The 23,063-nt window shown below is 57.4% G+C and overlaps 4 protein-coding genes across 4 annotated transcripts; 3 read left to right on the forward strand and 1 right to left on the reverse strand.

The window, feature by feature from the left end:
* Positions 1 to 1,569: 1,569 nt before the first annotated feature.
* On the reverse strand, positions 1,570 to 2,481 carry HRG_01370 (DDE superfamily endonuclease domain-containing protein; the record flags this gene model as incomplete). Its single annotated transcript, XM_044859841.1, has 4 exons — positions 1,570 to 1,854; positions 1,880 to 2,264; positions 2,341 to 2,442; positions 2,468 to 2,481. 4 exons carry the CDS (start codon positions 2,479 to 2,481, stop codon positions 1,570 to 1,572), a joined length of 786 nt encoding a protein of 261 aa, XP_044726241.1.
* A 108-nt stretch (positions 2,482 to 2,589) lies between these two features.
* HRG_01371 (centromere DNA-binding protein complex CBF3 subunit) lies at positions 2,590 to 4,172 on the forward strand (the record flags this gene model as incomplete). Its single annotated transcript, XM_044859842.1, has 4 exons — positions 2,590 to 2,701; positions 2,768 to 3,096; positions 3,147 to 3,528; positions 3,730 to 4,172. The coding sequence occupies 4 exons, from the start codon at positions 2,590 to 2,592 to the stop codon at positions 4,170 to 4,172; spliced, it is 1,266 nt and encodes a 421-aa protein (XP_044726242.1).
* Positions 4,173 to 5,260: 1,088 nt separating this feature from the next.
* Positions 5,261 to 7,653, forward strand: HRG_01372 (centromere DNA-binding protein complex CBF3 subunit; the record flags this gene model as incomplete). The annotated part of the gene is made up of 8 exons (XM_044859843.1): positions 5,261 to 5,303; positions 5,471 to 5,660; positions 5,710 to 5,946; positions 6,101 to 6,238; positions 6,402 to 6,718; positions 6,901 to 7,007; positions 7,083 to 7,378; positions 7,452 to 7,653. 8 exons carry the CDS (start codon positions 5,261 to 5,263, stop codon positions 7,651 to 7,653), a joined length of 1,530 nt encoding a protein of 509 aa, XP_044726243.1.
* Positions 7,654 to 17,437: 9,784 nt separating this feature from the next.
* Positions 17,438 to 22,962, forward strand: HRG_01373 (AAA domain-containing protein; the record flags this gene model as incomplete). The annotated part of the gene is made up of 13 exons (XM_044859844.1): positions 17,438 to 17,669; positions 18,393 to 18,622; positions 18,693 to 18,967; positions 19,093 to 19,522; positions 19,603 to 19,764; positions 19,820 to 20,140; positions 20,239 to 20,403; positions 20,604 to 20,698; positions 20,771 to 21,491; positions 21,533 to 21,823; positions 21,891 to 22,022; positions 22,081 to 22,641; positions 22,702 to 22,962. The coding sequence occupies 13 exons, from the start codon at positions 17,438 to 17,440 to the stop codon at positions 22,960 to 22,962; spliced, it is 3,876 nt and encodes a 1,291-aa protein (XP_044726244.1).
* Between the last annotated feature and the right edge of the window lie 101 nt (positions 22,963 to 23,063).

The following is a 23,063-nucleotide window of genomic DNA, read 5'->3' on the forward strand; positions in this document are numbered from 1 at the left end:
CGAGCATCACCCAAGCTCGCAGACCATCTGATCGATTACCTTTACGCCACTAGGTATCTCGCCATCCAGTTTTCAGGAAAACCCTGCCTCGACGAGGATGTTGTTCCTCAGCTCCACGCTCAACATCATAGCGATTTCCAAAGCGCATCCGACGCTGCTTTCGCTGATAATAAAGAGACTCGCAAGTCATCCCAGGGTTCAATCCTTACCCTCTTCGGTGGCCCTATTGCTTGGAAAGCCGGTAAACAGGATACAGTCACCACTTCTTCCACAGAAGCTGAATTGCTTGCTCACGCACACGGCAAAAGAGACTATTGCAACCTTCCGTCTCTTTGAGCAGCTCTCTTAAGCTTGATGGAATTCCGACGATCCAATGTGACAACCTTCAAACCATTCGTCTTGTCACACAGGATATTCCACGCCTCCGCACAGCCCTTCGTCACGTTGACATCCACACCTGTTGGGCTAGGCAGGCATTTGAGAAAGGCCTCTATAAGCTCACTTATACGCCTACTTCCCAGATGATTGCAGACGGCCTCACCAAAGCTCTGCCAGGCCAGAAATTTGCTACTTTCGTCAAACAACTCGGTCTCGTCGATATCTCTACGTTGCTAGGGATCTAGTTTCTTTCTTCAGTTTGCACTGCCCACTAGCCAGCACAACCTGGGGGGGTATGTCACACATAGGATATCAGCCTCCAACAGTCTGACCCCTATTCGCACAGTCCGTTTCCATTTCCCACAGAAACTTCTAGGAGGCATCATCAACGCATCAGTGGCTTCCAGATGATCCGATCAGATGCTTCCATTCACTACCATTCCCTTCCATTCTCATATTCAGGCAGTCTATAAAGATCTCGCCTCTTTCCCACCTTAGATAGCAGAATCAAGAGTCTTCCAGTCCCTGATCTTTATATGCCCACTTGCTCATCCTCCGTGCGATAGATGTATATATTACAATTGCATTTTTTCGTCGCATTTTAAATTTGGGAAAATCGAGCCCCGTTGCTGTGGAGTTATTGTGGATTGATGTCGAGCTCGTGGCGGCGTAGGTAGGATTTATTTCGCCCGGAGGGAGGTCCCTATAAGGCCTTTACACAGTCTAGAGTACAGTTCAGCACGTTTGTTCCTTGACTCCCCAAGCCCAACAGATTGTCGTCTTATCGTTTGCTGGTCAGCCTCGTTATCATTGGTCCCATGACAGGCCTGCTTGAAGGCCTAATTCTCCAAGTGTTCAGCATCCTATTCACAGCAGCTGAAGCGCGGTCTGCCAGTTCCGAAGCTGAGATGTGTTAGTAACTTAGTGCAGTTGCTTGTTAGAGCTCAGTTGTCTTCTGATGGTTGCGGCTTTCTGTCGAGCCGTTCCGTCTCAATCGCGAATTTGATCGCCGCATGAACCGCCTGCATGTCTGGCTTCCACTTATCGCCATCCGATGCAGCTTTTCCTCCCAAGAAGAAAGACAAATTCCCAATCTTGGCTCTTGCGCATTCGAATAGGACACCCCGTTGCGCAATCCACTTTGTGCATCGAAAGAGAAAGTGATCAACTGTTTCTGCTGCCTGGCCGCAATCACACAAATCCGAGTCTGTGGCCCCTATCGTAAGTTTGAAGGTGGCGGTTCTTGTATTTCTTCCGGCCTTGGCGTCGCTGCTCGGCAAGCTTGGTATTGTACAGATCGACCATCGTTTGCTTTAACTCGTGGCCTTGGGAGATTGCACCTTTAACGTAGCGTTGAAGGTTATGTACGAAGACCTCCTTCTCAATATCATCAATTGGGTCAAACTCAAGGAGACGTTGGCCAACTGATTCAAACGGGGGTACCAAAAGGGGATGAATACGGCTCTGCAGGTAGCTCTGTCGGCGGCGTCTGGTCCCGTACCCTCTCTTTGAGTCTCTCGAGGATTGGCTTTGGATTGAATGGGTGGATTCCTGTTTTTTTGAATGCAGAGAGGATTGTAGACTCCTTGAAAGCTTTGACGCGGATTGATTGGATCATAGCGAGGAACTCCAGCTTGGTGATTTTACTCGCACCACTGCGAATAGCAAAATCGACTGCCCGACTGTGGTAATGTTTATACGGCTGAAATACCACGACGTCAAGCGGTTGAAGGAGATGCGTAAGATGCGGAGGCAATGCAAAGAGCACAATATTATGGGCTTCAGCGTACTCGATAAGGTCAAGGGTATGGTGGGAGCCGTGGCCGTCAAGGAGCAATAGCCTCCAAGCACCTTTGGTATCCGAGGGTTTGCTGAGCGCCGCTGATCTGGTCGGGTGGGGCAATCCGAGAATCAGCGACCAGGCGGGCCAATCGTATCTGCGGATATCCACCCCACCCGAACGGCGCGCGCCGTGGATATACGCAGATATCGGTGCCCCCCGCTGATTGCGTCGCTGATTCGATGGAGAAGCCGCTATTCACGTTCGCTACGGCGCCCTGTCCACTGGAATTTTAGCGGGCGACCCGACCAGGCGGTGCGCATCGTGATCGCTAGATAGGGCATCTCTCGTCGCCGCGCGCCACCCCGCTCCAACCCGGACTGGTGGTCACTCGCAGGCTTGCCTTGGTCTTCCCCGTCACGATATATCCCATGGCCCGGACGCCAAATCGACGGAAGGCGAAGACAAAGGGGCCCTGCCGAAGCTCGCAGGAGCAGCGGCCGGGGCAGGGGCAGGGGCAGGAGTCGCGCAAAGCCGTCGAGCGTACGAGTGGACCAACGCATCCGGCAGAACGCGATAAACGACGCGGAGCTACGCGCCAATGCGCAGACGATCCTCTCTGCGATCCACGAGTCTCGGCCAGGAATACGACCTCGGCGTACGCACCGAAGCAAGAGGAATTCGAGCAATTCTGCCGCCACAAACAGTACTGTGACGGCGCTACGGTCACAGAGGAGAAGCTCCTCCTCTTCCTCGTCGAGGAGGTGGCCGGTCGGCCCTTGAAGGTCAGGAGCCGCAAGGCCGCCACTGATACTCCGCAGGACGAGACCCGCCTGGCCTGGCGGTCGGTCCGAACTTATGTCACCGCAATCACGGATCTTTACCGGACGCAGAAGGCCCTCGGAATGAATACGCACCCGTCGCCGCGCGAGGACAACGTACGAGAGTACCTCAAGTCCCTACAGCGCCGGGACGCCCAACGAGACAGGAGAACTATGCCGATAAAGGCCGCGATACTCTGCTCGATGGTTACTCGGAGTCCGAGTTCGAACGAGTATGCCACGAGCTGTGGGCCCACAGCGGCACATCGCCCGAGTGTCATTTTCGGACCCTCGTGGATCTCCTCTTTGGCCATTATCTTCTCACCCGTGGCGGCGATCGTCGGGCTGCAGAGATCTCAGACCTATTCACCTTTGAGTTTGCCGGGGAGGGCTCGACCCGGTGCATGCCGCTCATCTTTACGACACGAGCCGGCAAGCAGAACCAGCACGGCCGCCTCGAGACCGCCGGCGCGTATCGGAATAGGAACCCGCTAATCTGCATCCTGGGTGGCCTCTCGTTCTACCTCTTGTATCGTTGGGATCTCGGTAGTGAGCCGTTTCCGATTTCAGCAGGCGGTCCTCGTGGTACGACATCCGGCTAATCAAGGGTAACGGCACCGGCCGGACGGCGGCTTTCTCGTACAACTCACAGCGCGAGTGGGTTGTCAAGGCCTTCGCCTACGCCGGCGTCACGTCGCAGAAGAAGACGCATGTCGGCCGCAGCTCGGGGCGAGGACGGCTGAACTAAAGGGATTAGCGAAGACCAGATCCGTCGCGCGGGTCGTTGGAACCAGGAGCAGATGGTCGGCTGTTACCTGAACTCGTTGCCTCGCAAGTTCATGCGTACGATGGCCGGGCACCCGCCGCAGGCCGGATGCTTCGAGATACGCCGTGCCGGCGTGACGCCGCCGGAGGTCCTGCTCTCGATGATCTGGCCCGAGCCGGACAGTTGGCGAGGCCGGTTCGGTCCCGGTACCGAGCAGGAGAACGACCTGGCAGCGATGGGTTCGACGAACCTCATCTTCTATTTACGGGAGGTTGTCTTGCAGGATTCCGTTGTCCTGATGAAGAAATACCCCGGCAGCCCCGTTTGGAACCACCCGGTCTTCCGGCATCCGGCCTACGCCCCGTTCGCGCACCAGCTATCGGACTTCGTCCTGAAGAGGAGCGTCCAAGCCAGCTTGCAGTCCTAGTCCAGGCGATGCCGGTCCTCGCGGACTATCTTAAATCCATCGACGCGCGGAACGAAGCAAGGACGATCCAGCTTAAAACAGAGCTAAGCGAGCAGCTTCGAGCCACCGAAGAACGTCTTGCGGTAGCCCAGTCGTCCCTTTTTCGAATGGTTTCAACTTCCGTTACGGCCGCGACGACCACCACTGCCACCACGGCCCCGGCCGTGGTTGATGTCGTTGGGCAGGGAGGACGAGGAGATGGAAGCCGATTCGTCTCGGCTCAGTCGAGCATTGTTGATAGCCGTGCCACGAGCCCGACGGCGACAGATACGATCACGGTTAAGACAGAGCCACCGCCACGGTATCAGATGTGCCGAGCAGTAAAAATGGTCGAGGCGCTCTGGAGCGAGTGGACGGTTGGCCTTCGAGGCGGGCCAGCCATTGCCGACCTCGACGGTAGATGGGGAAGCCGGTGGCGCGCCGGGCGACAAAATGAATTGCAGTGGTATTCGTTACGGCTCGAGGGTATAAGGGATTTGCAAGGTGGCGAAGGCCCCCAGGTGTAGCGAGGAGGCCGCGATGCACATTGTCAACTTACAACAGCAGCAAACCGGCTGCTCGCTGGACTTATTTTGCAAACAGCCCGAGCCAACAGAAAGGCAAAAGTTGTACAACTAAAGAGGTAGAAATACACTATTTTTGTTTCCTCCCCGTAATTTGACGAGCTCGTCGAGCCTTGAGAGCCCTTCAAGACGCGGCGTTCTGGCGGCGGTCGGCCGTCCGGCCGACCGTGGACAAGGGTGGATATTGGAAGCCGCTGAGGGCACGGACGCTAAACTGCGGTGTTGTGGCGCTCAGCCGCTGAATCAGCCACCAAAACCCCGCTGTGGATATCCTATTGCTCTTTGCATGCTTATCGGTGGTGCCCGCAATTGCGTCGTAATTCACTTAGGCCACGTGACCACTTATCGCCCGCAAAACGCCGCCCGTGAAATCATGTGCAGGACGCCTGATAAGTGCATTTGATAAGTTCCCACCCAACTTATCGGGTTTCCGGCCAACACCAGCCCAGACATTCGCCCCGTAGGAACGTTGCCCGATCGACCGAGATGGCCGCGGACGACTCGTACACGGCAGCTGACGATCGCGCCCGTGCGCCCGGAGGGCGGGCATCCAGGCGAAGAAGGACGAACAGCCGGCGAACACGGCGCGGAGTTACGCGGCGAAGCAGCGGGAGTGGAAGGCGCGTCCCCGGCCGGTCCTCCACTTCGATCCCTGTCACGTACGGCCCCAGGCGGCTAACAGACAAATACGTATAGGCCTGGTGCCATACGCCCGGGCCGCAGCAGACGGCTCGCTCTATAGCTGGCCCGACGGCGAGCTCGTAACGCCGGACAAGCTGGCGGCGTGGCTCAAAGAGGATATCCTGTTACGACGCGTTGTGCCGCCGCAGAAGAAGCCGCGCGCGCGGGGTAAGGTTAGGGCGACGGCAACGGCGAGGCCGTACAGGTACGGCAACAGCGCGAACAGGAGCAGCTCGAGGCCGCGGCCATGGCAGAGGCCGAAAGCCTGGCCGAAGCTTTGAGGTCCCCTTGGCCGAGGCCGCTGAGCTGCTCGCTGACGACCGCGAGGGTTACGTGCCACCCACAGGCCTCGCGACGGCTGCAGTAGACCTTACCGAAGGGTCTTTGCTTACGAGGGGCACTATCGACGCCTATATCGCGGCCGTTATCGAGCCATGGAGGCTCCAGGTGGCTCACGGCAACTCGAATACGGAGAATCCCGGGGCGCCGCCGTACGAGGATTCCTTGAGCAACGGGGCCGGCAGCGGGGAAGCACGACCGAGCCTCCTTTAAAGACCGCGGGAGCGACGGGATCCAGGCCGGCTACCTCCCGATGAATGGCTTCGGATCCAGGATCTCCTTCTCACTGGCGCCGCGTATACGCAGCAAAACCTCCGTACGCGAGTCGACCTCCTCTTCGGCCACTACTACCTCTTACGGGGAGAACCGCCGCAAGATGGAGCTTGCAGACCTGTCCCTACTCGACTATCCGCCTTCGGAAGGGCCGACCCCTGTGGTTGACTGGTAAGCCTTTTACGGGACGGCAAGCTAAATAAGACGGCGAGGAAGGAGTTTATGGGCGCGCTCCGGCACAAGGACCCTTATTCTGTACGCAAGGGCCTAGCACAGCTCTTCTTTGGCGCTGGCACGTCGCCGGCGAACCGCCCCGTCCTTCCGGCGCCGTCAGGACTGGTATCGGATCAAGGTCCTCGTCGGGCGGGACCGCGAGCAGGAGCTCGTACCCGACGCAGCTACAAGAGACCTGGCGTATCTTCGGCGCTGCCGGCCTTATCGCGTCGAAGAAGACGCACCTCCCGCGCAGGGTGGGCGCCCAGGACGCGGAGACCCATGGCACGTCGCTCGCCCAGATCTCGCAGGCCGGCCGCTGGAACCAGAGCGTGCTCTGCCAGGCATATCTTACGCACCTACCGCGGCAGTTCATGCGTATCGTCGCCGGCTTCTCGGCCTCCCGGGGACTACTCGCGCGTGCGGCTCACGAACCCCGTACGTCTTACAAAAGCAGCTGTGGCCGTGGATCGAGGAGTGGGAACCCGCTTTGAGGCGCGGGCGCGCCGGCAATGCTGGGCAGAAGGCGGTCTCGACGACGACGACTTAGCCGCCGACGGCTTCCTAAGCTTATGCGGCGCCTGCGTATAGTACTTCTGCAGGACCTGGCCGTCCTACAGCTCCGCTACCCGTCGCTACCGTTCTTCGCCTACGCCCCTTTAGCGGGCCCGAGTGGGACGAGTTCGCCGTCGCCGTGCGGTCCACCGCGGTAGGGGCTATGGAGCCGGTAAGCCTGCTCGTACGACGCGCGCTGCCGGAACTAAGCGGCGTCATAGAGAGCACGCGGGAGGCCCTGTTACAGAATAGTCAGCGGCTCGCCATCCGGCTTGAGGCCCGGCTGGACGGGATTCAGGGCGGCCTCGATGCCCTCCTCCAAGGCAAGGTCCCTATCACCTTTACCGGTTACTTCGGAGCCGGGTCAGCAGAGGCGCTGGCGCCGGCGCCGGCGCCGGCGCCGTCAACAGTACCTACCTTGAATCTCAATACAGCTCCGGCCCCGGCCCCCGACCCAGAGCCTCTGGTACCAGGCATGCCTATCGTCACAGCCCTGGCAAGGGTCTTTACGGTGGGGGACGTCTGGAAGGAGTGGGAGGAAGGGTTTGCAGGTCAGAAGGCCGTACGGGAGCTGGAAGAGACGTGGGAAGCCGCTGGCGCCGGGGAACGGGGTCAGAGTGCAGTTCTGTCGCCGGAAGGTGATCTGGGACGAGCTGTTGGCCCGTATGGCGTCCGGCAAATGCAAGGAGGCGGCCGTTGCAGAGCTAGAGCTGTTACGCGCCGGCCGAAGCTTGAACCGACTCGTCGACGAACTCAAACAGCGCCGACGGCGGGGCCAGGATCGGGGCCAGGCCAGGGCCAGATACGGGTACAGGTAGGGACCCCGTGCCCGATGACCCAGGTCCAGGCCCGGGACCAGGTCCAACTCGAGGTCAGGGCCGTCGGGGCGGAGGACCCGGCTGGGAAAGCGGACCGCCCTCGTCGACGTAAGCCAGCCGCCTCGTAGAGTCTTTACACATATTTATATCCATGTAACTAGACATATTTTTGAGGATCAAAGGGCCGTAGGATCAGTGCATTACTATCTCACAGTTCCTGTGGCCGAGCCTAGCCCCCCATTACCCATTCGCGGCGCTGCAACGCAAATATCTCGACGGGCAGTAGCCTATACGGTGCTCCTCGACCAAACGCGCCGCCGGTGTAGTAGTCCCCAGGCCCCGGAATGGCCTGGATTGGGCTGCTGGCCGTGGAGATATTCGCGTGCGCGCCGCCGGGCACTTATCAGATGGTAGATGTGTAATCGCATACGATTTCCCGAAATTACTCCGCAAATCGACCCCACGATAAGTCCTGCTTATTCCACCCCATAATTCTCAGTTCCAAGAAGTGATACTAGAGACTAATTGAACGAAGGTAAATAGCCATCTGTCGGGTAAGAAATGGCAGCGATAATTTATTTGGCTTTCAAAACATTTGTTTAACGCGCTGCGCGAAAAAATGATACAAAAACGCAGGAGCCCATCGCCGAGGCAACAACTGTTGCGATTGAACTTACTTCTATTCAATTCTGTCTGACAGCTCTCAACATACATATATACATAGTGGCACGTCCGTGCCACTATCCAGTGACTCACCACTTGTAAGTGCTGCCTAAACATGTCTTGGTCCATGTCTCATATCAAGTCAACAACAACCCGTTGATATTTTTCAAGAACTTCCTATTGTTCGGATCCTCTTAGTCATTGCTGTTGGTACAAGGCAAAGGAGCGAAGATAGGGTTGTCTCGGCATAACCTAGATATTCTATCGCACGGAGGATGAGCAAGTGAGCATAAAGATCAGGGACTGGAAGACTCTTGATTCTTCTAACTTCTATCTAGAGCGTAGCATGGGCTGCATCTTTATAGGCGATGCGAGTGGAACAAACTAGAACCTGATGGAAGGTTCTGTGACTGTTAAGCTGGTGACTACTGTGCGAGTCAGGGTTTCAGTCTGTTGGAGGCTGATGTACCCTGTGTGACATATTCTATTCGGACTTGGTATCCATGCCGAAATGGCCCGATCTTCCCATCTCCTTTTCCCACTACCTGACCGAACTCATCCACGACGAGCTCTTCGGCCTCTTCCAAGGCCCGTTTGCCCCGGAGATCGTCAGTAGACGCCCAGGTTGGCTTCCAAATGACCTTATATTCGATGGATCCGTTCCATGCCTTTCGTACCTCCCCCAAGCGTAAAAAGTCGTATTCCTGAGTGGTGCAAGTCGCAATGCGCTTCTTTGAACACGATACGAAACAGAAGCAGCAGCGCGTGGCGCAGACTTCCTCTTACGCCTGCTTCGGCGCGGCTTGGTTACCTCGGACTTTTACAAACTGTGATCGCTTCGGGAAGCACCTGCTGCACGTGTGATGGGCACTCAGGCTCGATCATTACGTTCTCTGCAAAATACTGTAAGAACTGCAAGTGCAGGTTGTCTGCGAGAGAACTCATAATACCTTGATTTGCCAAAACGCTACGCTGATGTGTCTTAGTTTGCTCACTGACGACCCTTTCGCACTCTGAGGAAAGAGACTGAAGACGGTTGGCGTCCATTGTTGGGCCTATGGTAGGTGCTGGGGATTGCGCGAGGCATGAGGTTGTCCCCTGCATCAATGTCTCTGGGCCCGTCGAATTGACAACGGGAACGCCAAACTTGACGTCGGGGGTTTCATCAGGCTCCGAGATGGTCTGAATGGGTTCACTTGTGCTTCCTGATTTGCTGCTGGAGCCAGAGTTGCAGCTCCTTGAACTGGACGGCGAGGGAGACGGGGTCGAGGACGGAAGTTCCACGTGACTGCAGAATGGTGGGATGAGTGACCTTGACTCGGAGAGGGCCAGCGGTATGTCTTCTTCAGAGTTATCCGGTCCATCTTCACAGTGGTCACGTAGGAAACAAAGATATGGAAGAAAAGTGTTAGATGGTGAGGAATCCGGGGAATGGGGAATCCGTGACCCATTTATAGGGCCCAATTATCTATACACCTCCTTTTATTAACTGTACACCAAAAAGTGGATCAACTGTGGCTGGGTCAGGCGCAGTGCCGATGCCGCTAATTTTGGTGCGCCCATTCCCGGCCGGCCAGCTGGCCAGTTCGTGATGCTTGCGTAACAACATCCTGTAACCGTAACTATCAGCAATACCATCAAAACTGAAGCTATTCGCACCGCGTTTTCTGCCCTTACGAGCCCGAATCATGGAGTCGCTTACGAAGACACTATTCCCGACCTTCCAGGCCGCGATGGAAGCCGCCGATACCGTTGTTGAGGCTGAGGGCTACGCCCTACACATTCGAACATCGAAGCGGGATAACGCTGGCCAACGCAAGTCTGCACTTGTTCGTTGTATCAAGGCCGGCCCCTACGAAAATCGGAAGGATAAAGCTGCTCATATCTCTCGTCGTCGCCTCAATACAGCAACCCAGAAAACAGACTGTGAATTTCGCCTCTCGTTGAAGGAAAACGCGGTTACTGGACTATCTCTTATCTTCACGATGTTCACAATCATCGCCTTGTTGATGACCCGATGGTCTTTCCGAAGTACCGGGCGCTTGTTATCCAGAAGTATCGCGACGACATTATCCGGAAGTTTAATAACAATACCCGGCCGACCGATATTGCTGGCGAGCTTCGTGACCTGGTTCACGACGATCCTCGTTTAGCCGGTATCACGGCTCAAGACGTGAGTAACGCCTTGGCTAGGCACCGTCAGGAAGAACTAGCTGGCCGTACGCCTCTTCAGTTTCTCTACGACCGGCTAGATAAGTCCGACTTCTTTCATCGAGATAGTCGTGATCCCCAGGGCCGGCTAACTGGGCTATTTCTCGCGCCTCGTGCTACCTTCCATCGATGGCGTCAGCATCACGATGTCCTCGTCCTCGACTGTACCTACAAGACGAACCGATTCAATATGCCGTTATTGAATATCTGCGCGGCCACTCGAGATAACAAAACGTTCTCTATTGCCTCTATCTTCTTGAACGGCGAGACCGAGTCCCATTACTATTGGGCTATCTCGTTGCTGCTAGTCCTTTGCGAGAAGGAGTCGATCCCATTTCAAGGGTCACTGTCACGGACCGAGATACTGCGTTGCTTAAGGCGTTAGATAGCTTTCGCGAGCTTCAAAACAGTACTAACCTTCTCTGCACGTGGCATATTAACCAGAATGTCGTTGCGAAATGCAAGCAATTTTTCCCTAAGGCATCAAAATCGGCAATCGAGTCGTACGGGCCCCGGCATTCCAAGCGTTTCTACAAGAGTGGAACGAGATCGTCAAGTCACAAGATGTGAATAGCTTCAACGAACGTTTACGCCAATTTGAGACACCAGGCCGCCACCCGCTTGCAGCTATACAATACTGTTGCAATACGTGGCTAACGCCTTGGAAGGAGAAGTTTGTATCTTGTTTCGTTAATCAATATCGCCACTTCGGGCGTACAACGACCTCGATCGTCGAGGGACTTCACTCTCATATGAAGAAGTTCCTTTGGTCCTGTACGGGCGATTTGACGACCGTTTTCCAACGATTCGAACGCTTCTGGGCCATCAGGCTGCTCAGATCACAGCGATAGAGAATCGAAACCTCCACAAGATATCAACGTTCTCCCTACAGGCGCCGTATATGCCGATCCGCGAGCGAGTATCGTCATATGCGTTAAAGCTACTAATAGATGATCATCGCAAGATCCTCTAGACCCCGAAGTCAACGGGCCAAACCGCCGCCAGGTCAATGTCCTTGTAATTGGGCTACTAGTCGAGGGCTACCGTGCTGCCATCGAATCTTCGAGTCTATCAACACCAATACCTCCCTTACACTCGACGACTTCGACCCATTTTGGTATATTCCGATCGATACAAGCGCTCAGGGCACAAGCCCTACTCGGGCACCATACGAGCCACAAGTTATCAGGGCTAAGGGCCGCCCCAAGGGCTCACTCAACCTCGAAGAGTCACGGCGGTCAAGATCAACGCGGCGGGATCCGTCACATCACGAGATCGCTGAACGGCATGAGCGGGCTGAGGCTATACGACTGCCTCCTCCTCAACGGCACCAGCGGCGATGACGGGTACGGTAACGGCCGCGATGACTTCAACGGAACGAGGGCTGCGGCACATCGAGGAAAACGGCGATACGTACGAGGCAGGCACACGGATGCAACGGGCGTATCAACAAGCCGGGCGTCAAACGCCAGTCTCTGATGATGACGATCAGCCGGTACGGCGGGAGACCCAAGACTGCATCTTCGTCGCTGGCCTCACGGACGATGCCGCCCTTGAGGATGTATGGGATCAATTGGAATCACAGTTAGATGAAGCGGATCAGGCACGTAGTGCACTCGAAGAAGGAGGCCTGTTGTAAACACCAAAGAATAGTCTCATCAGCATAGAAAGCGCAGTACGAATAGCTTCAATTTTGGGTGCCTTATCGTTGAAGGAGAACTGTTACTACCTGGCTCTACTTATCGTAGAGAATGTGTGCATACAAATTGGCGGTATCGGCCCTCTTCGGCCGTCAGCCACAGTTAATCCACTTTTTGGGTGTACAGTTAATGAAAGTGGGTGGATAGATAACTTGGGCCCATTTATAGACAATCTGAGCCCCCCATGCCCTCAGCTATTGAGTAACGAGAAGAGGAAGACGGGGGCCAGCTTTGCCGAAGTCATCACTGTGACGTATCAGTGCCTCCTTCCCAAGGCGCAGCCCTTCCACCCACCTTGAGAGTCGTGGGCGGTAAGGGACAAGCTGGGGACAAGCTGGGGACAAGCCGGGGACAAGCCGGGGACAAGCCGGCAATGCCAACAGCCCCCCTTGTCCCCTTTCCTCTCCCCCCTCTCTTCCCTCTCACTGGTCTGGTCACCAGCCCCTCCCTCTTCCTCCACGAGCATCGCTTCTCCTGCCCCCCCCCCCGAGTTGAGTTGCATCGCAAAGCTGCAGCAGAGTAGGGAGCAAGCACCCAGTCTCAGTGCGCGCCCGGGAAGCAGCTCGCCCAGGTAAGATCACCGGACCACATACCCCATAAACGTCACCTTTAGAATAGTCCGTCGTTGGGCGCCCTGGCACGAGCCGCGGCGAGGAAAGCTGTGTACCCGAAACTCGTACGATTCGACATAGCCTGCGAGGTTGAGGAAGGATCATTCTACCTTCATGCGGACACTGGAACAGAGTGAACCAAAATGGTGTTCTGTTGAAGTCATGTAGGTAACAGTACAACTTGCAAGGCGCGTTCTGTCCCTGAAGAATATGTCGATATGACTCGCTCGCGTAAGTCAACTTCGAGAGGGAGACGAGGGCAAAAATTTGCCCATGAAACGATGTTGGTGCTCATGTACGGAGTTGCTGACTTCCAAACTTCAACGCATTTCTTCCGCCTCAGTAGAGTCAACAAGCTTTACTCAACGACTCTACCTATCTCTTAGGGCGTAAGTTTGACAAGGTAGAAGAAACGACTCTCCAAGCTCTACCCCGACTATAGGGCTTCAAGTGGCCAAAGCGACTTACACTACTGTCCGCTACCCAGAGCCCGCTCAATGGGTGGTTATCGCTCTTGGGTGAAAAATGGCATACCTACGCTACGGCCGAATTATCAAAGTGTTTGATCTCTCATGTTTATCAATGGTGGAAGCTCTCATAAGCTACTAAAGCATACTAGTGTTTGTCCTTTCTGAGGCAACCTCTTCGCTTTGTCAGTCTGACTTGGCTCCTGTGACTCTTGGAGGAGCACTGCCGTCTTTTTTGCCATCGCCAGACCTATTGAAACGAAGGCGTTCTCCTCACCGCAGGCGGATATAGCTTCTCCTGAATCGGCAATCAGCGTTGGGACTTGTCTGCGAACAGGTCCACCCACGAGGTCAATAGTAGCTGGGAAAGACGAATCGTTCGTAGAATTATAGTCATAGGTTTTAAGTTTTCGTCGCACAAGTATGTAGACGTCAGCATCATATCGACGGCTTATTTGGTGGCATCTCTTCATAATACGTGACGTCGCCCTTGAAAAATTGTCCCATGTTCTGTCTCGCTTCGATGCCGGATTCATTCCCGATATTGTAGACCGTCTAGATTTCAGAGCTTTCGCCGCCGTCTTTTCATGGATAGCGGTCTTTAAAACCTTGCTCTGCAACATTAAGTAGCCATTTGCTGCTCAAGGTCGCCATGATCTTGTCTATATGTCGGCTGTGCTCACTACCTAATGCCGTAGTACATACTGCCTGCTAAGATCTGCGTTTTTCAACACAGGTGATTTAAGCAAGTGGTCCGGGCATTACAGGCAACACAGCCAGAATAAGCCAATGGTACATACGCAGTAACATGAATCCTGCTCTTCTTCGAAGGTATGACTTCTCACCACACGACGGCTATGCACCATTTACGCTGCTTGCAGGGCTTGTCACACAACAAGAGGCACGGACAGTATGGATGACTGAGCAACGATCGGGAAGGAGATCCTGTGAATCGGGCAACGAAAGACTCTTGATTCTCTATCTAAGTGATGGTGAAAAATTGGCTTCTTATACTTGTGATTTTGGGCTGAGTGGCGATGTTGCCACCCAGGCAGCATAGATGACGACGTCACCTAGAAGGTTCTGAATCCATCACTAATATGGCATTACGAACTGCTTGCTGCCTGTTAGGCAGCACAGTGAATGAGCGTTCCGATCTTGCCGCTGCTTGTTCATTCGCTATACCATAGTTACCCCACAGTTATGCAATGTCGGTACAGCTGGGTATAATTGTGAGGGTTTTGTCGGACAGTAGTGTCCCACACCTCGCACGCGACAGCGGTTGATCTTTGTGGCATCAGTCGCTTCTTGTTCTTTAGATAATTCTCATCAATTGACTAATGCCACAAAGATCAACCGCTGTCACGTGCGAGGTGTGGGACACTGCTGTCTGACAAAAAGACCAAGACAGAGCTGAAGAATATGTGCTTCGCGTATATTCTATCAGCTCATCATCCTGGGACTGTACTGTAGTCATTTTTACGATCATTAAGTCACTCAATAGCGACCGTACGTGCGGGAACCTGTCGCACGCCTAAAAAACTGGGGCACTGATCATTCAGGCTCCAATGGCAATCTTTGGAAGAGAACACCAAATTGTGCAGATATCCTCTGGCTACGTAAGGTTATTCCCCTTGTGAACGTGGGGAACTCTAATTGGAACCACGGAGCGAAAGTGAAGTGGGGCTGCGATGCGCTGGCAGAGGCTGTCTCTACAGTGGTCGGGCATAAAGGAACAAGGAAAACCAAGCTCCTGTCGGAGGTTCTTTAGAGATCAACAATTGAATCACTGGCTCCCGTTCTTCACTCTCTGTTTCGTTGTGCTTGTGCGCCTCACAGAACCATGGGAGGAGGGAGCTATTTCAAGATCAACATGTAGTACTGAGTGCAAAGTATAGCCGTATCACGCTCCGGTTTGTATCGGGCCGGCCACCATGCAGTTCTACCATATATGTTGCAGGTTTATGCGAAGCCATCGAAAGAGCACAGTTGTATTCTTGGCCGCCTCTGGTGGCAGGTTACGAAGGGCAGTATCCAACCAGCACCGAATCGAAGCGGTCACAATAAGTCACTGGCCTTCAAGCGTATACGTCGTACTGTCCTTGCTGTGTAGGCAATTCTGTCCCCAACAGGAAGTAATAGGTATGAACCGGCGAGGTTAAAAGCTGCCGAGTAAAGATTGACGAGGTTTAGAGCGGCAAGGTTTAGAGCGGCAAGGTTTAGAGCGGCAAGGTTTAGAGCGGCAAGGTTTAGCGTGGCAAGGTTTAGCGTGGCAAGGTTCGACGCGGCAAGGTTTGGTTTGATGCGGCAAGGTACCACAACCAAACCCAACTGGTGCATTCGCGCTAACCTCACGTGTTGAGCAATATGTACAGTAAAGCCCGGACGACGCGATACCTGGATCACAATGTACCTTTGAAAGTGATGAAAGAGTGAGTCTATGTAGAGCAGCTTCAAGTGCATGCGCCCAGACCGCGGCGTCCGAGGTTACCTAGTAGAACGGACCAGACTTTCTGGCCGGCATGAGTGGTGCGAATCGGATGCACTAGGTACCGGTACACTGCCGCCTATTTGGAACCATGAGACACTTTTGGCAATCTCCGCATTCCAAAGTCCTTAGAGGATCATATGTACCCGTTGATCTTGGTGTGGGGCCACAGCAGCCCAACTAAGTGTCTTCGCCACTTAGTTTCCCCGTGCTCCAGGGCGTCCATTGGCGCTGACGGAGGACGAAGACGACGCCCTGGTTGCGTATGTACAGTGGATGGAACGCACCGGCATGCCCGCCACGAGAGAGCAACTTGAAGCTGTTGCAAATGCAATAAGAATGCGTCGAGATCCCAATGCCCGCCCGGTCTCGTCAAGTTGGCTTGACAATTGGCGTGGAAGTCATCCTGCGATCGCGAAGACGTATCTCAAAGCAGTTGAACGAGCCCGGAAGTCCTTTGAAGCCCACGGGGTAGAAGAAGTCGAATTTTTCTACTCAAAGCTTCGAGAAATCATCACCAGCTACCGTATTGGCAGTTCAGAGATCTGGAATGAAGATGAGGCCGGAATACGCATTGGGTGCCTGCGAGAACGCATCCAAGTTCTCATCACGCGCACCACTAGAGTCAAGAGCACCCGGCCCCGAGTTTTAGACCCAGCAAACCGAGAATCCTGCACGGTAATTGCCTCAGTTAACGCAGTGGGGGACTCTCTTCCACCCTGGCTTGTTTTCCAACATTACCCTACCACCAACTGGGCCGGCATCGACATCATGACAGGCGTACGGTTTGCCCAGTCGCCAACTGGCTTTTCCAACGCAGAGATACACCTTGAGTGGGCAAGGCATTTCAACTGCTGGTCTTGGGCATCGTCAGCGCAAGCAAAACAGTCAGGAAATTCGCTGGAAGAGTGGTTCGGCTGTGACGAGCATCTTCGGCGCCCCAACATGGGGATGAGTCGCGTGGAGGCGCCGCCAAACCAACGGCCTGACGACGAGAAGATCTACCGATTGCTTGTTGTGGATGGCTTTACAGGGCATACCACCCTTGACTTTGCTGAGTATTGTATCAAGTTTGATATCATCATTGCTATTTTCCTCCACATTCCACCCACCTCATGCAGCCGCTTGATGTTGGGGTATTCCAGCCACTAAAGTCAGCACATCAGAAAGCGCTTCGGAGTCGCTCGCAGAAGGCAACATATCATTTTCGCGGGTCAACTTCCTCACAGCTTTTCAGGACGTATATGAGGCTGGCTTCACGCGGCATAACATTATGGCGGCATTTGAAAAACAGGCCTCTTTCCTGTCGACCCAGCGCCGGTGATCACCAAGATCCTCCACGAGCAGCTACGACAACAGCAGCCGATCAATCCTGCATACGCCTCGCTCCTACCCTCGGAGACGCGTTTCCAAGTCGCCGCGGATGCCCTCAATGATATCCGGCAACGGTATGGGCCCCTCATGAGCTCGCCATCACGAGAAAACTTGCGGGTTCTTGCGAAAGTGAACACCGAGTCTATCGCGATGGCGTCACATTCCCAGGGCATAGTCAGCGATAAGAATAGCCGAACCCAGGCGTATGCGAATCGAATGAAGAGAGGCAAGATTGTCAGGCCGCGCGGAGAGTTTATCACGAGCTCCAGCATGGCCGACATCACCCGGGAGTATGAGGAGCTCCAGGCAAAGCAAACCCGGCTTCAAACGCGCCAGGAGATAAGGATGCATCTTAAACGAGTTCGTGGAGAGATGCAGAAGATCCGAGAAGACTATAAAGTCGGGAAGAAGCAGTTAGTCAATGGCAGAGTCAAGACATTGAACTTTAAGCCCTGGCTAGAGTTTACGGGACGAGACGTTGAGTTCTACACTCTGGAGCAAAGTTGCGATACCCTCATGCGGGAGCTCAAAGAGCCATCCAAGGAATCCTTTTCTATGATACCACGAAGAGAAATAACTCCGCCAGAGATGTCAGGCGCGCGCAGCGACCCGACCTCGCCCACTTACAGATATGTCGTCGTTGCCCGGCAGTGACGATACCGTCTATTTCACAGGCCTCGATCTTGACAAACATAGTGAGGATGGCGCCGACGATGAAGACGAGGACAATTTACTCGACACGCAAGAGAATATACCTCATCGCCGCCGTTAGCAGCGGTTGAAGCGGTAGTCGATACACCATGCCCTCGACCGCGCACCCGATCGTCCAACAAGATACAGCAGACGCTCCAGGAACACAGGTATGGATAAAATAGCTCTCAGAGACGCACAACAGGCGAAATTACTACATAATACGTCTATTTGGACTCACAAACGCGGTCTTCCTATCTCTTCGACTGGAAGGCGGCAGCTCCTAAATAGGCCCAAAGACGTGATTTTTCACTTTTCGTTGTTACTTGCGTCTTTAGGTGATCCGCAGCTATTGATCACATGTATATTTTAGCTATTTGAAGTCGCATTGACGGCACCATGAAGCGAAGCGTAGAATTTCCCTTGATTTTGCACCCCAAATTGAGGACCCTGCTGTGCCGGATTTTTTGGGCCAACTAAGTGGCGAAGACACTTAGTTGGGCTGCTGTGGCCCCACACCAAGATCAACGGGTAGATGGGGCGCCAGATGTGGCCGACGCCGAGAAGATTCGCTTCGCCCGCGACGCGGTCGGGCCCGAGGGAGCGCGCGCCAGCCCGAGGACGTGGGTAGGGACGGCGGCCAGAGGGGCGGCGGGCGACGGCGGCGACGGCGAGCCGTACATACAGGTGCGACGCGGCGAGGATTTCGCCGACTCGGCGGACGCCTCCTTCTTTGCAAAGGCCTTTCCGACCCTGTTCCCTTTGGCTTAGGCGGGCCGAGGCTCGCCGACGAGGACGCCGCGGGAGAGAGCGCGGGCCCAGCGTCGGGAACCAGGGCGCCCAGGCGGAGCGGGTTGCAGAGGGCCTTATGTCGACGCGGAACATGAAGCTCCAGGCATGGGCCGACGTCGTGCTGCGGCGTCACGGCGGCCGGTTCGCGACGCACCCTATCTTCGCCTTCCTTGTCTTTAACATGGGCGTGCGGTCTAAGAACCGCCAGGCCAGCATGCTAGGCGTAGCGAGGAAGAACTTCGCAAGGGTCGAGGGCCTACTAAAGTCGTTAACGGCGCAGAGGCTCGAGGCGGCCAGGGGCCGAGCTCGAGGCCACAGGTAAGACTAGCGACGACGGGGTAAAAGAGCTCATCCGGTCCCTCTCCGTGTTCGGCTACCGGCAGCCAATGTCGAGGGAGAGCCGCCTTAGTATGCGGAAGAAGATACTATCCCCTCATCGTTAGGTACGGGGTGCCGGCTATCTGGTTCACGCTGAACCCGAACGACATTACGAACCTAGTAAAGTTACGGCTAGCGGCGCACCGCGGCCGCGACCCCGACGAGGCCGAGGCCTTCCTAAGTGACCTAGGGACCGCGTATAAGCGGACGCGGCTGGCCATATCGGACCCGATGAGCTCGGCCGTCTTCTTCCACCGGGAGATGACGCTCTTCTTCGAGCACTACGTCAACGTCGGGGAGGAGTCGGTGTTCGGCCACGTCGGCGCATACTACGGGGCGGTAGAGACCAACGAGCGAGGCGCCCTCCACATCCACGGGCTCCTCTGGCTAAGGGGCAACGCGGGCATTGGCGACGCGCTCGCCGGCCCGGACGCGGAGGAGCAGGCGGCGTACCGGGAGCGCATCGTCCGCTACGTAGATAGCGTCTTCTCTGAGGTAAGGCGGCCGCCTTAACACAAACCCCGATGCCCCTATCTGGGTCAGGCTGAGGGGCCTAAGCTGAACCGAGGCCGCAGGAGCTAGACGCAGAAGGTTACTGTGCCATGCAGGCAGAGCGGTCGGCCACGGCGGACATATCGTCGCGGCTCGACGACGTCGCGCGCTTCACGGACACCTTCGACGAGGAGGCCAACTTCTGCGCGGGCGCGACGCAGATCCATACGCATAGCGCGACCTGCGTAAAATACTCGCTCGGCGTGGGGGCGCGGAAGGGGGGACCTCTGCCGGTTTAAGGCGCCGTGGAGGTTGGTGGAGAGGACGGCGCTGACGGCGGACGGGGTGCTCGAGATCCGGCGGACGCATAGCATGGTGAACCGGTGGAACAGGGCGATGGCAGTGGGGCTACGACACAACCACGACATCTCGTTCATCGCGACGCAGCGCAAGACCATGGCCCTAATCTACTATATTACTAACTATGCGACGAAGGTAGAGGACCCCGTGTGGAAGCGTGTGGCCGCCGCGGCCGAGTTCCTTCCTGTGCTAGAGCCGACGGGAGAGGGCAACAGAAGTGGCGCCGACCGCGACGCCGGCCGGGAGGGCGGGGCCGAAGGGGTAGCGACGGCGGCGGACCCCGTAGGGGGGGGAATAAGACGAGAACGTTCCTGCTTAAGGCGGCGAATCGAGTCTTTACGGAGCGGCCGCTGTCGCAGGTCGAGGTGATCGCGCACCTCCTAGGGTACCCGGCGGAGTTTAGCAGCGGCTCAGCGTGGGCGTATATAAACGCAAACCAGCTCTACTGGGCCGTCTTCCGCCGGTGGCGGCACCTCCGACGGGCGAGCGGCGCCGAGGCGACGGGCGACGCGCCGGACGAGACGGTCGTCGTCGAGGAGGCTGGCCTGAGGATCCCTCTCGTCGAGGCCTACCGGCACCGGGGCGAGCTCCTGCGGGCCTCTGCCTTTATGACTACGCATCGCTTGTAAGGTTAAAGCAAAACGGCAGCGGCGCCGACGGTATGGCGGGCTGGGGTGAGGTACCCTTCGCGGAGAGCTGGGCGTCGGGGAAGGGCTGGGTGCAGGCGCTTAGGCGGCCGGGTTGCGGGGCGACTGTATGCGTCGACGGATACCTCAGCAAGGAGTTCAGCGAGGAAGACGACGAGTCGTGCCACCGGAGGTGCGTACTATAAGACGGGGGGCGCCTAAGAGGAAGGCAGAGCAGCTAGGGGCATCGGCTAACAGCATCTAGGGCGGCGGTGCAGCACCTGGCCCTATTCGTGCCGTGGGAGTCCTTCCTCGGCGAGGAGGCAGGCGACATTAACAACATCTGGGCACGGGCGCGGGAGTCGCTGGCGCCGAGGGTCGCGCGGCTCGCAGACAACGTGCAGCTCCTCCGGCGGTCGGCGGAGGACGCGAAGCGCGACGCCAAGCAGTGGGCCGCCACGGCCGAGGAGGGCGGTATGACGGCGCCGCAGGCCGACGACGAAGGCAGGGGGGCGGCCGAAGGGGGCGAGGCATACCGCGCCGGCGGGGCGACGCGGCTCGGCTCATCGACGTCGTCCGAACGCCGCCAGCGCGGGACAAGTCACGGCGCAGTCAACAGAGCTGCTAGCGATGACGCAGCAGCTCTGCCGGTTCCAGCAGTCGGCGCTCGGGTCGGCGGCCGAGCTCGCGGCGACGGTGGTGGCGGACGAGAGGGCAGGCAGGCGGGTGAACCTACCGGGCTCGGCGCTGTCGGGGCGGCACTGCCGCGGCAAGAAGAGGTGCGGGCCATCAAGTCGCAGCAGAGGAGCGCGGCGCGGGAGCGGGAGCGGGCGATCCAGGGCATCCAGGGCGGCGGGGCGGCGGCGGGCGTCGGGGCCGACCGCGGCGCGGCCCTTCGCGGGGTGATGGGGGGCTTCGGCGAGGACGACATCGACGTAACGGCGGCCGACGGCGACGCAGACGCAGGCACGGCGGCGGGGATGCGCGTGCGGCTCGGCCCGTCGAGCTCGTTCGTCGCCGCCGGCAGGAGCTGGCGGGCCAGCTCACGCTCAACGAGAAGCAGGCCATCGCCCTCCTAATCGTGTGCCGGCAACTCGACCGAATCCGGCAGGGCGACGACGCAGGCGGCGACGGTGGTGGCCAGCTCTGCCTATTCATCGGCGGCGAGGGCGGCACCGGCAAGTCGCGCGTCATCGAGGCGCTCGTCGAGCTGCTCGCCCGGAGGGACCTATCGAGCCGGGTACTGGTTACGGCGACGTCGGGGACGGCGGCAGCGCGGATCAACGGCATCACGCTGCACTCGGCCTGCGGCCTTACGGTCGGCCAGGGCGGCCGGGCGGGAGGGGCGACGAGGGGACATTGACGGCGTACGGCTGGCGGGCCAGGGCGAGCGCTTCGTCGACGGCCGGTCGCGGATGGACTGGCAGGAGAAGGAGGTGCTGGTGATCGACGAGGTCAGCATGCTCGGGGCGCGGACGCTGCACGCCGCCAACGAGCAGCTCTGCCGGCTGCGGGGGGTCGGCGCGGGACTTCGGCGGCATCCCGGTAGTGATCCTCTGCGGCGACTTCCACCAGTTCCGGCCGGTGCAGGAACGGTCGATCCTGCTGCCGAGCGCGGCGGTGGCGTGGGACGAGGACGGGGCGTTCGCGGCCGAGCAGCGGCGGCAGCACGACAAGGCGCACGCGCTGTGGCGGCGCTTCACGACGGTCGTCATGCTAGACGAGCAGATGCGGGCCGCCGGCGACCCGGAGCTGCGGCGGCTGCTCGGGCGGATCCGCCGGGGCGAGCAGGACCGGTCGGACCTAGAGCTGCTCAACTCGAGATGCTACCGGCCGGGCAGGCGGATCCCGTGGGAGACGGGCCTGACGGTGGTGACGCCGCTCAACCGGAACCGCTGGAACCTCAACCTAGAGGCGGCGCTCGCGTTCCGGGAGAGGCGGCGGACGGCGGCGCGCGTCTTCCTCTCCGAGCATAAGTGGAGGGACGGCGTGCCGACGGAAGAGGAGGCGGTGCTAATGCTAGGCCAGGGCGACGACAGCGCGACCCCGGTGCCGGCCGTCTTCCTCTTCGTGCCAGGCATGCCGGTCGTCGTGAACCAGAACACGCACCAGGGGCTGAAGCTTGAACGGGGCCGGGTACACGGCGGTGGACGTCATCCCCGACCGCGCCTTCCCGGCCACCGCGTCTCGGCGGAGCTCATCATGCACTTCGGGCGCCGGCGGGCATCGTGCTGGCCTCGGAGACGACCAGGACTTCCACTTCGTCGGGATGCCTGCCGGGACGATCTTGCTAACGCCCATCAGCGTCAAGATCACAGCGCAGCGGAAGCGGCCATGGCAGCGCAACGACGTCAGCCGGAGGGCCTGCCGTGCGCCGCGGCCTTCGCCTGCACCGACTATAAGGTGCAGGGCGGGACGCCAGAGCGCGTGGCGCTGGAGCTGCGGGGGCGAGGATGACGACGGTCGAGGGAGGGCGGTGCCGTCGTCGTGCGACCCGTATAGCCTATACGTGCAGCTGTCGCGGTGCCCGACGCTCGACGGCATCATGCTCGTATCAG

This window comes from Hirsutella rhossiliensis (genome assembly GCF_020360975.1).
Source record: "Hirsutella rhossiliensis strain HR02 chromosome Unknown scaffold00001, whole genome shotgun sequence".
Taxonomy (NCBI): Eukaryota; Fungi; Ascomycota; class Sordariomycetes; order Hypocreales; family Ophiocordycipitaceae; genus Hirsutella; species Hirsutella rhossiliensis.